The 16,480-nt window shown below is 34.1% G+C and overlaps 1 protein-coding gene across 1 annotated transcript; it reads right to left on the reverse strand.

Annotated features, from left to right (window-relative positions):
- Window positions 1–1,958: 1,958 nt before the first annotated feature.
- LOC105032668 (L-type lectin-domain containing receptor kinase IX.1) lies at window positions 1,959–6,819 on the reverse strand. Its single transcript, XM_073251235.1, has 2 exons — window positions 4,999–6,819; window positions 1,959–2,596 (listed from the first exon to the last, which is right to left on the reverse strand). The coding sequence occupies exons 1-2, from the start codon at window positions 6,575–6,577 to the stop codon at window positions 2,151–2,153; spliced, it is 2,025 nt and encodes a 674-aa protein (XP_073107336.1). The 5' UTR covers window positions 6,578–6,819; the 3' UTR covers window positions 1,959–2,150.
- Window positions 6,820–16,480: the final 9,661 nt, after the last annotated feature.

Genomic DNA, 16,480 nt, shown 5'->3' on the forward strand with positions numbered 1-16,480 from the left:
TATATTTTTTTATTAAATAAAAGATCAATGTATGTGAAGTAAAAAAGTATATTTTATTGCAAACAAGTAATTCCATGAATGTGTTTTATGAAAATAGCATATTTATGAAGCATAAATTTTATTATTTTATTATTTATATATATATGTTTTAAAAAAATATAAATATTTTAACGGTTCTTAGATAGCTATGAATGAATCTTTAGAATTAAAAAAAATCAATATCTAGAGTTAGCATCCATATAAACGTTGGCTCTGCCAATGGATATAAAGTTGATATATAAAATAAAAACTTTATTAATTGAGAACATTGGCTTTACCATGAGTATAAAGTGACCATAGTATAAATATCTGTGAGCAATATTTTGAAATATGATATGATCAACAATTGACAAAAATGACTTATGAATCATATTTTTGAAATATTCATGATTTAAACATGCATGATTATCTTCATTTTATTATACTATTCTATGAAATATTTTATTTTTATAATATTTATTATTTTTTAAATATTATATTATCATAGAAAAATTAACGTTTTCTCTGATAAAGAAGTATATATTTTATTTATTGAGTTAGTGTAGCTCATACCTCTTTATTTCTCTTTTTTTTTTTTACAGAGAAATAAGGTTAGGAACAATAGATCGATGATCTAGGCTAGGGTGTTTGTGCTAGCAAGTTTAGAAATTTTGTACCTAAATTTAGTTTATTGGATGATTATGGACTTATAGTTGATTATTGATAAGTTTTAAGAAATGAAATTTAGTATTTGACTTTGGATTTAGATGATCAGAACTAGTCTTGATTTATTTACTCAATGAAAGTTGGAATTGAATCTTTTTATTATATTTTATTTTATAATGAATTGCAGCTGTATATGATTATTGGCTTCGTATTATCATAAGCTATACACATTGATAGTATGACCATGTTATGTCCCGGATTTGGGGCATGACAAACTCCACTCCGCCTTTTCATTTTTCACAGAAAAAAGCCACAAAGGACTTCTTTCATAGTATGTACATTATATAACAATTATTATTATGTTTTTGCTTAAAGAACATGTTCTTGAGTCAATTGAGTGATAGTAGATGTCTTAACATAACCAAGGTATATTATCAGGCATGCTCTAAGTAGAACGCGAGAGAAATCTTATGCAAGTCCAACATGTTGACCTAATGTTTGGTCCATGATTTGGTTAGCTAACACTAGAACTTGTGAAGCCTAAAAATAAATAGGAAATAAAAGAGGAAGGAAAAAAGGCACAAGACGCTATGTTTATGTGATCTGGCAAACTCTTTTACGTCAACATGAACAAATTTCTTCCCTTTTCTTTTCATCACTTTGAAAGGGGAAACGAAAAATGCTTCATGGTGCCGGTTACATCTACATAAGAAAGTTGAAACCAATCATATAAATTCTGATTTAGCAAGTTAATATTCAACCAACCTTTTAGCACCAACCTGGTCAGTTGCATAAATCCTTTCATGCCATATGGCAAAAGAATTATACTTGTGCAAATATCAAAAGCCTTGCAGCATTACTTAGGAAAAATATCTAATGAACCTTCTTATGATAGAAACATGTTGATTGCTTCCATTTATCGAGTGATAATGTGGAATGATTTATGTATCAAGATTAGTTGTTCATCAGTTAAATACTTCATCACTTCTACTTGATGAAGAAAATAGAGCAATTACGAATTACAACCCAAAGTAGGAAAATAGCCAGGAAAGGGAAAATGTTTTACACCTACAACAAACCAACTCCATCTCTAGAGACAAGCACCATTTTTGTTGATTATAGAAGAAAATTTTTTCATACAATGAAAAAGTCTTTCAGACTAAAAGGTCTGGGTTGAACAATACAAATTCGTACTTCACAAGCTATGAGATCTACATATAGGGTATCTTGAATAAGTTAGGGGAAAAAGGCATTACACTCAACATACATAGAGATGAAGACAAACCCAAACATAATTTCATCAAAATATTGATGTTACATCAAGTCATATAATTATTCCAATGTTTAACTGAATCCCTTTATATTGAAATTACAAAAAACACAACCTAAATAAGTTGCATATAGATAAGAGGATACAAACTTGTATAGCTAAAATCTTATATGCTAATCTAAGGAGTAGAACGGTGTCAATGCTCAACTTTTTGACATGGCTTTCCATCTTCAATCCCCAAACTTGATTGAGTCGACACAGTAGAGTAGCTATTGCAAAGACTAGATGCTTCAACTGGAGGAGAACAGAACATCGGAACAGGCATCTTTGGTGGCAAAATTGGCAGTGGAGCATTGAACTTGAGAACATTGATAACATGCCTTATGGATGGCCGCTGAGTGTAATCTGGATGGGCACACCACAGCCCCAGAATCATCAACTGCTGCATTTGTTGTGGATCATATTCCATTAACCTTTGGTCCGCTGCATTCAAACACATCTTGTTCCCATAAAGCTCCCAAACCCACTCTACCAATTTCACCTTGCCTCGCTTCTCCTTGGCTTCAATTGGCTTTCTACCGCATGCGATTTCTAGTATTACTACTCCAAAACTATAGACATCAGACTCTTTGCTAGCTTTTCCTGTTGCATATTAAGATGCATATCATTTAGTACAACTGAAAAAAAATATGTTTATGAATATTACTTTTCCAGTTATATAAAATAGAATAAGTTATAGTACAACAATAGAAAATTTTCGTCCCATTCAAATTCCTAGCACATGTATGGCAGTAACTGTGCATCACCTTTGTCTTCTTTAAATAGTCATGGGAAGATATTAGCTTACTATAAGCAAATCCTTTTGGAGGAGAGCTCATAACCAAATCATCAGTCATCATAAAAATAGACTATTGCGAATTACTCTTGGGTCGCCATTAGCTAGGCTATCATGAGATCTACCCAATAAAATATTTGATGGACTTAGGCCAAGATATAATATTGACGTACGGCTAAATTAAGCTTGGCCCAAGTCTTTACTACTGCTAGCTGAGGCTACGACCATATTTGACCCCACACAAGCCACTTGTGCACCACTTATAAAATGCTAAAGGATAACTTTGTCATGCGCACCACTGAAGACCATCTTTAGTTGTTGAGTTAAAAATTATTTGTTTCTCAATACGCAATTTTGGACATACGAAAGGCATCTCTGATCTTGGACCAGCAACTTAAAGCATGCAATACATGCTTTAGAAAAAATAATAAATAAGATAAAATTATGATTATTAAAATAAAATAGATTTTTATTCGAATGTTTGGTACTTTTTAGCAATTTTTTGCTTTTATTTAAAAATATTTATTCTTAAAATTTAAAGTCCCGAATATGATTGGGTTTGTTCTGTGGTTGAAAATGTTATTAAGAAGGAATTTTAGTTGCATTCTTTCACTGGGGAAAAGTTTTCAACAAACAAATTCAAACTACATTGACATCTTAGCTACGCATTTTTACCATCTTTCAGTAAATTTTATTATATAAATCTAATGATATTTTGATGAATAATCATCACAGATAAAATATTTTAAAAATATCTTTCTTATTTATAATATTAGATAGGCAAGTATCTCATAAGATAAATAATGTAACATTCCTTTAAAATTAAAAAAAAAAAACAAACAATGTAAGAAAGAAAAATATTAAGATGCACCATCACTCTACTCATATGCCAATCCAATTTCCATCCAATGTGGCATTGGTATGGCAAGTACCTTCACAAAATTTTCATCTTTTTTGGGTTCGACTCCACATTGACAGATCAACAATTGATCTTATTAAAGTTTAGTTCTTATTTGATACTAACATCAAGCTTTTTAGTTTAATTTTCATATTAAATTTTGTAAAATTCATCCAACTTTAGTAATTATAATTTTTTTGAACATCTAATATTATAATTTCTTTAAAGTTCTAAATTACTTTAACGCATTCCATGAGATTACATGCTTATTAAAGAGAAGCATAAGAACCGGGTTTCCTCCACCAACGATGGTGGTAGAAGGATGTCCAGATTCCAGGGCTCTTCCTCCGGATATAGTTTAGCATTCCCATTGTCTCATTTAATTATTCAAAAATTCATAAAAATCTCTTTATTTTATTTTAGTTTGTGTGATAATGTTGGTTTCTATTGTGAAAGCCAATCAATATGTCATAAAAATTGCAAATTTTTATTTTATTTTATTTCATTATAATGAGGCTTTTTTTTCTTGGGAATATAGTTGGGCATCAGGGTTTGTGTTGTATCTTTTGCATGAAAGAATGATTGATCTTTTTTTCACAATGTCAACCATTAAATCATGTTTTGCATGGTTTTTAAAGCATAACATTCACTTCGTGATTTGTGTTGTGGATGCAAGGAAGGGATTTATTCTACTTTAAAAGTTATACAAAGTGCAATCCAAGGGTTGACGTTAGATCAATCGTTCATGAGCACCTGAAAAGCATTTTCCTAAAGGTATGCAGCCTTGACTCAAAAGTAAAGGTATCCATGCCCATAAGAAACCACGTGACGAGCTCCTCTGAAGACTTTGACTGATAAGTCTACAGGTTGAATAAGAAGAAAAATTATTTAATATATATATTATTATCATATTATTCTACTTATTTATTATCTCCTTTTGACTGTATGTTTGTAAAATACAAAATAATAAATTAAGAATCGAAAATTTTATCGTCATCAAAACTTAAGATCAACATTTACTACTATGATTCAAGCCCCAACTTTGTGTTTGGTAAGGGTTTGAAGCTTACCTTTTATCAAACTATCTAGTTAGTTATTATTAACCTGGAGAAAAGATTAAGTTTAACACATATTGATTGATGCCTGAATTTTCCAATATGCGTCGAACTTGATCTTCTACCACCCCTTTTTAGCGTCAAACTTGATGTCCTGCCATCCCTTTTTAGCAGAATCAGAACAATTTTAAAAACATCTTTTTTATTCATTTAAATATTATGTAAAATTAAATTGCAATATAATAGTTAATGTTACCTGTGGTAGCATATTCTGGTGCAATATATCCCATGGTCCCTGCTAGGATCGTTGTTTCTGGATTGCTATCATGATCCATCAACCTTGCCAAGCCGAAGTCTCCGAGCTTCGCATTGAACTCTGAATCTAACATCACGTTGCTAGGCTTCACATCTCTATGGACTACACATTGCTCCCACTCTTCATGAAGGTAGAGCAAGGCTGAGGCCAATCCCTGAGCAATTTTATATCTTTCTGGCCATGCAAGCAATCTTTCCTCACTGTAGAGATGGTGTTCAAGGCTTCTGTTTGGCATGTACTCATAGACAAGCAGCAGATCACCCCTCTCATGGCAAAACCCAATGAGCTGCACAAGATTGCGATGTCGTAACCGGCTTATAATTGTGACTTCAGATATGTACTCTTTTGTTCCCTGGTTTGAACCTCTAGAGATTCTTTTAATGGCCACCTCTAGTTTGGAGTCATGCAGTACTCCCTTGTAGACCTCCCCAAATCCTCCTTCCCCAAGTTTCCCCTCGCTGGAAAAACTTTTGGTTGCACTCACAAGCACACTGTAAGAGTATCTCCTAGGCCCAGTCCCTCTCTCAAACGTATCATGGATTAATGAATCAATAGCCATCTCTTCCTTCTTCCCTGTAACAGCCATCTTATATAAACATCTTCCAAGCCAAATCAAAACCAACCCACAGACCAATATCCCAATGCCAATGACAAGCCCAAAAAGTTTAAAACTAGGCTTATGCTTGGAATTGGTGTTTGGATGTGGATTGGGACCATAGTCCTGATGACTCAAATCAGAGGAACTGAAATTCCAAGACAATAAGCAGTGTGACTCGACTTGGTTACCGGTGGCGGCCGAGAAGCCAACGGCTACCTTTTCCGGCAGGACCTGCCTCAAGTCAACACCATAAGAGAGGCTCCAATTCCAGGTGTTGTTTTTAGGAGTACTAAGCAAGACACTTAAATTTTTGCTTTGTGCATCGTAACTGACAGAAGCATTGAACTCGAACTTCTGTCTGATGCTAACATTCAAATCCAACCATGCAGCGGAAAAGATTGTGTTAACATCAATTCCAATATGATTGGAACTTGAATCATTATACTCTGGATTTTTGAAGGTATCGAACTCAATAGCCACGACCGGGTCTTCTGTCGCGTTACCGCCGGTACGGTTAAATAGTCCAAGAGCTCCACCATAGGAATTATTTGGGATGTTGGAAGGGAATGATGAGAGGAAGAAGGCAAGACCATCGCCACTTACACTTTTGTTGAAGCCATTGATGGTGAATGAGAAACATGCGTTGAAATTGGCGAGCTCGTTGGAAGCTTTGTCCCAGATTGGCACCGGCATGGCATATGTGATTCTGCCTACGCTCCTCTCGATCGAAGAGTCGAGCTGGTTCTTGGTGAGCTGGATGATATGGTTCATCGGAAAGGCATCGCCGTCATAGTTTATGTTTCTATCGTCCGGGTTGAAGCTGGAGAAGTTGAAGGAGAGAGGATTTGCTAGGGGGAATACGAGGCACAACAATTGAAGGAAAGGCACCAAGGATTTGAGAGATGAATTTAAGAGAGCCATGCTTGTTTTGCAGGGTCAGAAGAATTCAAAGGATGTTTGGTGATTAATTTGATGAATGGCAAAGGATTTAATGATGTCCACTGTCCAACTTTTCTAAAAGAGAGAGAATTGTGCAACGCAACGCTATAGACAAACCAAAGCATAAAGAGGAAGCAAAGACTCGCACCAGGAAGGAGGAGAGAGACATAAAGCAAAAGGTTGGATGTGAAAAATTTAATAAGCTATAACGCAGCAAATCCCACCTTATGGACCTCATTATTCCCTAGGCACTAAGATAAATGTTGGTGCCACTTTATCATTCACTATAAACACTAAAACTTCACAAAGAACCTGACGAGCTAAGAGAGGTTAGAGTGTAGGCCACGTGTGGGGACGGCAATCCTTGGCTAGCTGGAACAACTTGGGTGAGCTAACCTTAGTTCACAAGGAATCGGGTTATATCAAAGAATGGTTGATCTTCTTCCGTAATATTGTTCATTGGATCATATTCTGCATAGATATTAAAATACTTTAAAGTCTATTTATATAGATTTAAAAATGATTATCACATGATTCAATGGTTGTTTCATATGATTAAAGATAAATCATTCTTTCAAAAATATCCAACTCCTATTTATTTCACTGACGATTGTCTGTGAGAGTCGTTGATTGTTCTATTATTGGTCTTCGAATATAACTTTTGGGGATGATGTTGAAATCGAAAATACCCAATATATTAATGTCGTATGTAGGGCCCATATGTCTCCTCAGCTTGAATTGTTTTGGTTCATTTTTGATGGATGTTGTGATGTGACCTGTGGTCCCATTGCGCCCCCCCCTCCCCACACCAATAGTGGTGGCCCTGCATTCAGACTCGCCGTATCTTGATGACTTTCCCAGTTTTCCAACATTAGGCTCAAGTAGAGACCTATAAAAAAAATTCTTGATTGCTTGTTACTAAAGCTTTTTAATGGTTAATGTTGCACTAATGAACTAGATTCTAAGTTCAAATCCCGCTTTCATATTAATTTTTAGGAGGTATTTGCACGTGTGGGGGCGGTGTTGCTAATTGTGGGGGCTTTGGGAAAAAAAATAAGAAAAGACATCCACACAAACATGAGGAGAGAGAAGGAGTTTGTACTACCAACATTACTTGAATGATATAACTAGCAAGGATACCATGTATTTTTTTTTTTTTTTTGCTTTTTCTTTCTATTGCGCAGGCCACAGACAATGTGCTACAAGCGCAGTCGGGAGCTAATTGCACGTGCAAGTAGTGTTTTTACTCCACAAAATAATTTTCGGAAAGGAGCGGTCAAAGTCTTGGAAGATAACACTGAAAGCCGCATGGAAACAAAAAGATATATTATTGAGTTAATACTCAGATGTACCACATGTTTTTTGAACTTTCGTTTGTTATGTAGCGTGCAATATTAACATATTTTTTAATAATAAAAATATTTTAAAAAATAAAATTTTATTAAATATTTATTTTTGATAAGATATGTATGAAACTTTTAAAATTTTTGTTAGGCTCTTAGAAACCTTTATAATATTTAAAATATCCTATATACATCTTTTTTGAAAAATCATTTCTAATGTTCGGACTTTAAAAAGTTGCATCGCTCCTGAAATTGTAAATCTTTGGACTCAAAATATCTGAAATCAAGAAATAACTTACTTTCTTATTCAGATATTTATTCTGTACTTCTCTAAAACGTTCTTTCTATACTTCATCTTTTTAGGCATGGGTTCTTGATTAAAAATGATTAAGAAATATAATTTTACATCGCCTTTTTGTTAGTTATTATATTCAAAAGTCTTTTTGCGTCTAAAAGAGAGAAAATCACTATCTTTAATAAAGCTTCCCGCAAGCACCTTATCTAATTGATTTTTTTTCTTTCGTCATACTTCTTTCTGCATCTTTAACCTAGCACAATATCATGTTTTATCTAATTCATAATTGTACAGAAGTGCATTAGCATATGAGTATTTTGTAAAACTTTTCGAATGCCTCATTTGAGCCCTAATATCCTTGCTAGGCTAAGGGCATCATTTATATCCAATCTTAAGTATCATGATTAGCTTGTGGTTGATCCTCTCTACATAGGCTATAGACTAGATTTACTTTAATAATATTTATAATTATTAAGTATTTCATCCAAAAAGACTGGTTAGAAGATGTTATTTAAATTTTCTAACTTTCTATAAATATCCAAGATTTATTCGATGCATAGTTGATGTGTGACAAAATACATGCCCACATAGATGCTCAAAGATATAATTAGTTAAGAGGCACCATCAAATATTATAATGAAAGATAACTAGCAATAACAAAAAAATATGTATTTTTTTGTTCAGGCCATTGTCTCATTATTTTTTACTCGTTGACATGGAGATTTTTTTTTTAAAGTAAAGCCGGTAAATATTATAATACAGTAATAGTCAAATAACAACAAGTATTTAAATTTCTGTTACTATAATAATATCCCTTGCTACAAGGTATAGAGCAAGCAACCTCTTGTGCCAAAATTGGAATTTGGAATATAATGGTGATGAAAGGAATCACATTTTAAGCATCATAAGAGTTCTGAAAGAAGATAGAATTGACTGAATACAAAGGGAGAAGGAAAACCAAAAGGAGATAAGACTGATTGAACATGGAGAGAGATAGAATTCGGTAACAATCGTCGACGAACATGTGACTTTAAATTTGAAGAGCTTCAGCCAGCACAAAGCACTTGCTTGCTTTTATCAGCTCATTAATAAAAAAAAAAAACAAAATTCTTTTTGATATTCCTATAAAATAGAGCTGAAAATTCTATAGGAATCAGATATATTAGACTTCTTATCTTACATTTTCCACGTCCCTATTCAAACTTAGCCTAAATCCTACAATTTAGGTTGTAGAAAGAAAAAAAATTTATGAAGATCTTTTTCTTCTTCCCACGTGATTTGGGCTAACTGGTATTTGATTGATACAGAGTCATGTTTAAATAGATGGGACAATCCTCGAATTCTACAGAAATATCCAAACAAGTGTTCCATTAGAAGCGATGACCGCATGATGGCTGAGGTTACGCTGTTATAGAACTACTTCACAACTCAAGTGGAGCATTCTTTTTTGGGTAAATCATATGGACCTATTGGAATCACCAAAATGGTGGACCAACCAATAACCATTGTACGTAACCACATTCATCTCTAAAATTGGGTGGTGCGTCCCACCTCCCACCTCCCACACATAATAAAAAAAATATAATGATATAAGGCATCTGCTATATCAGCCACTATAATGCTCCGATGGTCATAATGAAAGAGAAATTACATCCTACACCGCACGCTAATTATAGGTACTTATTTCCAAGGACTCCATTCATTAAGCGCTATCTAGGTGATTGGCTCATAGATATGAGCACTGTGATTAATATGGTGCACCATCGTATGGTTAATATGGTTTAATATATTCGATCTTCTTCTTTAAAAAAAAAAAAAACCCAAAGACATCCAATCCATCTGCTTACGACAAATGCTGGCGGCATTGCTGACGTCAGTGCAGCTGCAAGGCAACTTTCTGAAAAAAAAAGAAAAAAAAAAAAAAGAAGAAGAAAAAGGTAGATGCCTGAGAGCAGGGAACTAACGGAGGGGCCAGCCGCTAGATAAGGTGGCCGGCCGCCCTCCTACGGGCGACAAGCGAACTCCATGCGATTTCCTGGTGGCTTCTTAAATTGGCTCTTTATAGGATTCTAAAGCCTTTTTCTTTGATGGTCCATGAGCTTCCACGCAGCCAAGCAAAACAATTAGAAAAAGAAAGAAGGCGCCAAAGATTCACAGCAAACCAAATTAGAAAAGACAAGCATGAAAGGCATTTGATTTTATCAATCTATGGAATATTTCTTTTGTGCTTTCTGTCCGCTAATGCAAACAGTTACCAGGGACGTAATTGAGATTGCCAAATGAAGTTATTACGTTAATTACAAATACATCATATCTGCCATCATTGTTCCCCCTATTTGCTTTCCTCTTCTGGAAGAAATCAGACCTCAAAATGCAATTTATTTACAACTTAGTAGCATTTTACTAGGGGTTACATCTCTTCAGAAGCAATGTAATAAGAATTTGCTTCCAGCCGCCAGGCATTTTACCAGTGTCAAAATCATGCCGGGTACATGTTCTTTATGATCCCCAGCTAGATAGGCTTTTTGTAGAACATATGACGCTGCAAAAGATTCCAGAACTATAATGAATATTGTTTTATTTGATGGAAAGGTATGTATTTCTGTACCTGCTAACGTGCTTTCTGAGATATTTGTTTTTTTTTTTTTTTTTTGGTACAAGTGATATTTGGTTCCATTAATAGACTTTTGTAATGTAAATAATTTTACCAGACACTCAAATCAAGGCTACACTGTTCCATGATAGATCAAATTATTTGTTTCAATACAGAATCAAGGTAGCATGTACTACATGTCAAACCCTGACTGGTAAAAACAATGATCCATTCAAGTTTGATCAATAAATAATGAAATCATAATCAATCAATCCAGCAAAATCATGCTGGCTCCCCAAGGTGCTACGCTTGATTACCTTGAGAAAGAATTAATGAACTTATAGGTTATACTGGAGAGTAGTTGTAATATAGTTATCATTTGTGATGTCTATTGAAAATAGAAGTATACTTGCAAAAAAGATAGCGCATCAGTTCTACGAATGCAATACACATGTCAAAAAGCTATTATCGAAACTGATATATATTATATATAAAAAAATAGCGATTTACGGAATCATGACAAGATGTCTAAGGTATGATATTGGGATTTTTAACTTTTTTGAGTAGTTGTATTTGCCAAACCACAACTTAATAAAGATAATATAAAAGCATGGATCGAACAAATAAATTCTTCTTTCGAGATATTATACTTTCAAAATTATGGGCAATCACCTTTATTATCAAAGCTTGCTTCAAAGAATAAATCATGGCCAACATAATTGATATTTTGCTTGCAATGGATGCTGAGAGAAGATTGAAAGAGACACAAGAAGTGTGAGAATTGTCATATATCGATATAGGTACAGTCGATATAACAACTTGGAGTCGTTTTTGTTATATTTGATATAATATATGTCAAAATGTCATGAATTTTGTTTCAGGTATAAGCTGCCTTATAAGATTGTTGATGAAGCAGGAGAATCATGGATCACAATGAACGATGAACATGTAAAAGAATTGTTAAACTATTGACAATCTCTGACATCTTAAAATATATCTATCATTTTTTCCTCTACATAACATATGCATAGTATATATCATTATGCTAACATTTGTTTTCGCAAGAAACAAATATGTCAAAGTATATGTCACATGTGTTCAAGAATGTTTTGCCAACAACCATATATTCGACACTAAAACAATTGTTAATGAGATTCAAGGGCAAAAAGAAATTATACTTGTGTTTCCTTTAACGAACATGTTGAATAGTAAAAACCAATGTAAGAGTAATTAATAAAACAATATAATACACTCCGGCAAGTCTTCTCTAGATACATTAACAGATATAAAAAAATCCAAGTTTGAAGCACCTCATGTCATTGATGGAGAAATTCTTTTTGAGCTTGCAAATATATGTGTACTATTTATAGTTTTGAATATTATTGAATAACATTATTAAGACTTAATAATTGTAATATATTCAGACTTGTTTAAAAGCTTATATCAACTTTATATTACTTACTGGTATTTTGCTTCATATAGATAAATAAATTTTGTAGTATATCATTTGTTATAGCATTTACATGCATATATTTCCGGTTTCATCCTATGGAAGAATGACTGTTAAATATAAATATACTATTCAATAATTGCTTAAACCAAGTTACGTTTATATCCTTGAATGTGGTTACATACAACGATATATTTGTTTATTCTACATTTGTTTTTTTTTGTTTGAGTTCAAACATGACTGCATATTAGGTCAACTCTACATTTGCTCCATGTTTGAAATAATATGCATGCTTGGTTTGGAATAATTTGACAATCTTGATATCACCTAACTTTTTTTTTTTTCTTGATGCGAACAAGAAGGAAAAGTGCTACCCCCCGCTTTATTCAAAACAGAATATACAATCTCTGAACCAGAGTCCAACAGAGCGATTGGAGCTCTGTTCAAGGCCCAAAACAGAATTCAGCAAACAGACTTCAGACAGAAAACAGAGAGCAAGAGCAAACTTTAAAACCAACATTGCACCATGGTTGAATCCATTACGTAATGGAGGGCAAAGCAAGAGATTGCAGCTTGATCCAAAGTTCTTGATGTCGGGCCTGAAACTTAGAAGAGGCCAGCTGTCTCCATTCAAGAAAATCTTGAAGTAATTCCTGCAGAACCAAGAACACTGAATTCTCTTTATAAAGAAAAGAAAATGTATGAAAAGAAAAATGTATAGGCTGACCGACCATGAACATTTTGTATGTAAAGAAAAAAACTTTTCACATACCTCAAATCCAGCCATGAGTCGCATCCAAAATAATGTCAAAACATGCATTTATGATGCTAGGGTGATGGATGAATAAACAAGTGAATGAATGAAAAACCTAAATAGAAAAAGAGAGTAGGAAACAAGAGAACGTTCGATGTGCAGCTAAGCAGATTTGAATGTAAGAATATGACCAGATAATTATTTTTCCATTGATATCAAGATCTTGATGTAAAAGCTGACTCAGGTGTTGGACAAGTTCATAAAGATGATTCTAGCAGTCATAAAAATTTAAGCTGTCTAAATCTCAAATAAATGACCTAGCAATTGGTAGACCTTGAAATGAGCTAAGCTGTCTAAATCTCAAATAAATGACCCAGCAATTGGTATACGTTGAAATGAGCCGTCAACTAAATCTATGTATTTACCACTAGATCATCAACTCTTGGTCATATTTCGCTTGGTCTAGAAAAGAGATCTCCATGGTGGAAAGCCCTATATGAAACAAGTAGAAAATTAGAAATCCGCAACTTTTTTTGAATGAAACGGAGGAAGTAAGAGTCTTCCACCGTGAATGATATTATGTAAAAAAAAGTATCAGAATACAGAAAGTAAAAGGAGGAAAAGTAGTGGAGTGGGCACAGCCCGCATACTTACATTTGTCCGCAGCAAAGTAAATCTACCCAAGATTGCAAAACTTTCTTTCCTAAACCCAGGTTTTATGAGTATCAAAAGAACAGCTCGGACATAGTACTCTCTATAGCGTAAAAATCGCCTTAGAGTATGCTTCAAGCCCATTGCTATAACAACGTCCCGGCCTTAGTTACTTGATGGTTTCTAATTCTGGGTCTCCAAATGTGCCAGAGCTCGTAAATACTTTCAGGCAACGGTTGAAAGTTAAAATTGTCGATGATTTTAGACCAAATTTTTCTAGAGAAAACACAGCCCAGCATTAAATGGTCTAAATTTTCTGGATGACTAGCACGCAAGGGACATGAGGGGGGTTCTTGAACTCCTCTTTTTTGCAGATTATCAGCTGGAAGTACCTTATTTTGATAGCATAACCAGCAAAAAATTTTTATTTTTTCCGATAAGAGTGTTTTCCAAACGATTCTGCTGAAGAAGGAAATTTTACCACCGTGTATCATGAAGAGATAGCATCTCCTGACTCAGAAGAAACCAGAGGAATGCCATTTCCACGACCTTTTATCTGTCTGCATCCTAATTTGAAGATGATAACTAGATCCAAAACTATAGTTTCTTGTCTCATAAGAAGAATTGTTAGGGATGGGCTCTATGCTCCAGATTGCTCCATGGCTTGACAAAGGGCTGAGTTAGCCAGTGATGAATTCACCATGAATTGGAGAGAGAACTCCTGCTTCTAGAATTACTCGAAATGGAGTCTAGCATTTAGCCCTACTTCCACAAGCGTGTTTGAGACCCTCTGGGACTCGACACCTTGTAAGAATCCAGACTTTTTAAGACATCCCGCACAAATTTTAAAGCAAAAGAAATAAAATGAAAAAATTTGGCCTCACATGCTTTTCTTCTGGCCTCGTGTGCTGAGCACGCGAGATGGAAAAAAAAGACTCCCGAAGGAGTCCTCCTCTTTGAGTCCGATTGGGAATGGGGTTCTAGAATAGGTCAAACTCCGGCAAAACCCCTAGAGCTCCCATCTATAAGTTTTTTTTTTTATCCTCCTCAATGCACCACTCAAATCTGCAACTAATCACCAGCGAGGCTATGCAATTTCTACCATTCTCCGTTATATGTTCCTCGATGAATCACCATCAATTTTCTGTCAGAGACGAGGTAAGGACCCTTCTTTTCCTTCCTCCTCTCTTTTCTAAACCCTAGAAGGCATTTGATGAATGGATTTAGTCGCCCGCTGTTGAATTTCATGGATATCATACCTCTCCAATTTTTTTTATTGATTTTTCTTCCACTGTACCGGCCATCATCACTGAAGATGGCATTGCTTGGGTCACCGAAGGCCGGAGCCACCCCGCCAGAGCTGTTGGGGGTCACCATCAATGAGGGTCCTAGCCATGAAGTGGCCGACCTCCTGTTTTCCCTTCTCCTTTTTCAACGAAGAAGAAGAAAAAGAAAACAAGAGAAAGAAAAGAAAAAAAAAAGAAAAGGAAAGAAAAAGAAAAGAAAAGAAAAGAAAAGAGAGAGTTTTCTCTCTTTCCTCTCTTCCCTCTCTCCTCTCTCTACCTTCTCTCTCTACTTTCTCTCTCTATAAACTTCTCTCTATTTTCTCTCTCTAAAATTTTCTCTCTCTTCATGGATTTCTTTCTAGAATCTTATGGACCAGTGAGAGTCCAGATACCTAGGTAATCTAGATTAATTCATTGATCCTAGGAGGGGTCCTAGACTTATGATGTTTAGGTGTTTATCCATAATTTTTTCGTATATAATTTTTATATTTAATCTTGATCATATAAAGGTGCGGCCATTTGCATTAGATATCAAATAGAACACCTTGATTCTGAGTTCGTAGATTAAAGAGTTCATTGATTTCTATATTTGGATCAATCATTAGTAGAGGTAAGAATCTTTATATATAATCACCATTATATATACTATTTTTATCGTTGGATTTGTATTGTTAGAGTTATGTTGATGGATTTATCATGTTTAAGATACTATTACTTCTTGTATATTTTTTCGCGTGAGTATATTATGTGTCGACTATATATATGTATCAGTGATTGACGATATATGATTATATGAGTATGATATATTTATTTTGATCATATTATAAATTAAAATTAATTTAATGAAATAATATGTAATAATAGGATAGAAAGGATATGGTTTTGACTAGTCTTATCATATGGAACAGCTTTCATGGGATTATGCATGAGAATTCGATCCGATAAAGATTGAGGAACAATCGGCCAGGAGCTTATGTTTGAGACAACCCTCACGGACTTACGTGTGAGAATGTGATCTGAGAAAGATCATGAAGAATTTAACCTGAAAATATCGTAAGAACTTGATCCCAAAAAAATCATGAAAATTTAATCTAAAAAAGATTATGAAAATTTGATCCGAATAAAGATCGTCACATGATCTTAGTAAATCCAAAGTTGAATAGAAAAAGGTTAAGAAAATTGGATATGTGATAAAAGAAATAGATGGCAAGACCTGACATTGATGCTGAATAAAAGGTTTCATTTGTTGACATGTAGTGATGCATCTCTTTTGATCAGATAAATATTTGATATATTTATATGGATGTTTGCATTATTCTATATATTTGAGATGAGATTTCATACTTTATGCTTATAGCTATTTTAAAATTATATTATTATATTGATGTGGATGTGTGGAGATGCTTACTGGGCTGGCTCATCTCTTTCTATTTTTCTTTTTTTCTTTTCAAAGTTACAGAATGTTCATGATTGGCTATGATTTGAGTTTGTAAGTGAATGGATGAATTGATAA

The sequence above is a fragment of the Elaeis guineensis genome, chromosome 1 (genome assembly GCF_000442705.2).
Source record: "Elaeis guineensis isolate ETL-2024a chromosome 1, EG11, whole genome shotgun sequence".
NCBI classification, from domain to species: Eukaryota; Viridiplantae; Streptophyta; class Magnoliopsida; order Arecales; family Arecaceae; genus Elaeis; species Elaeis guineensis.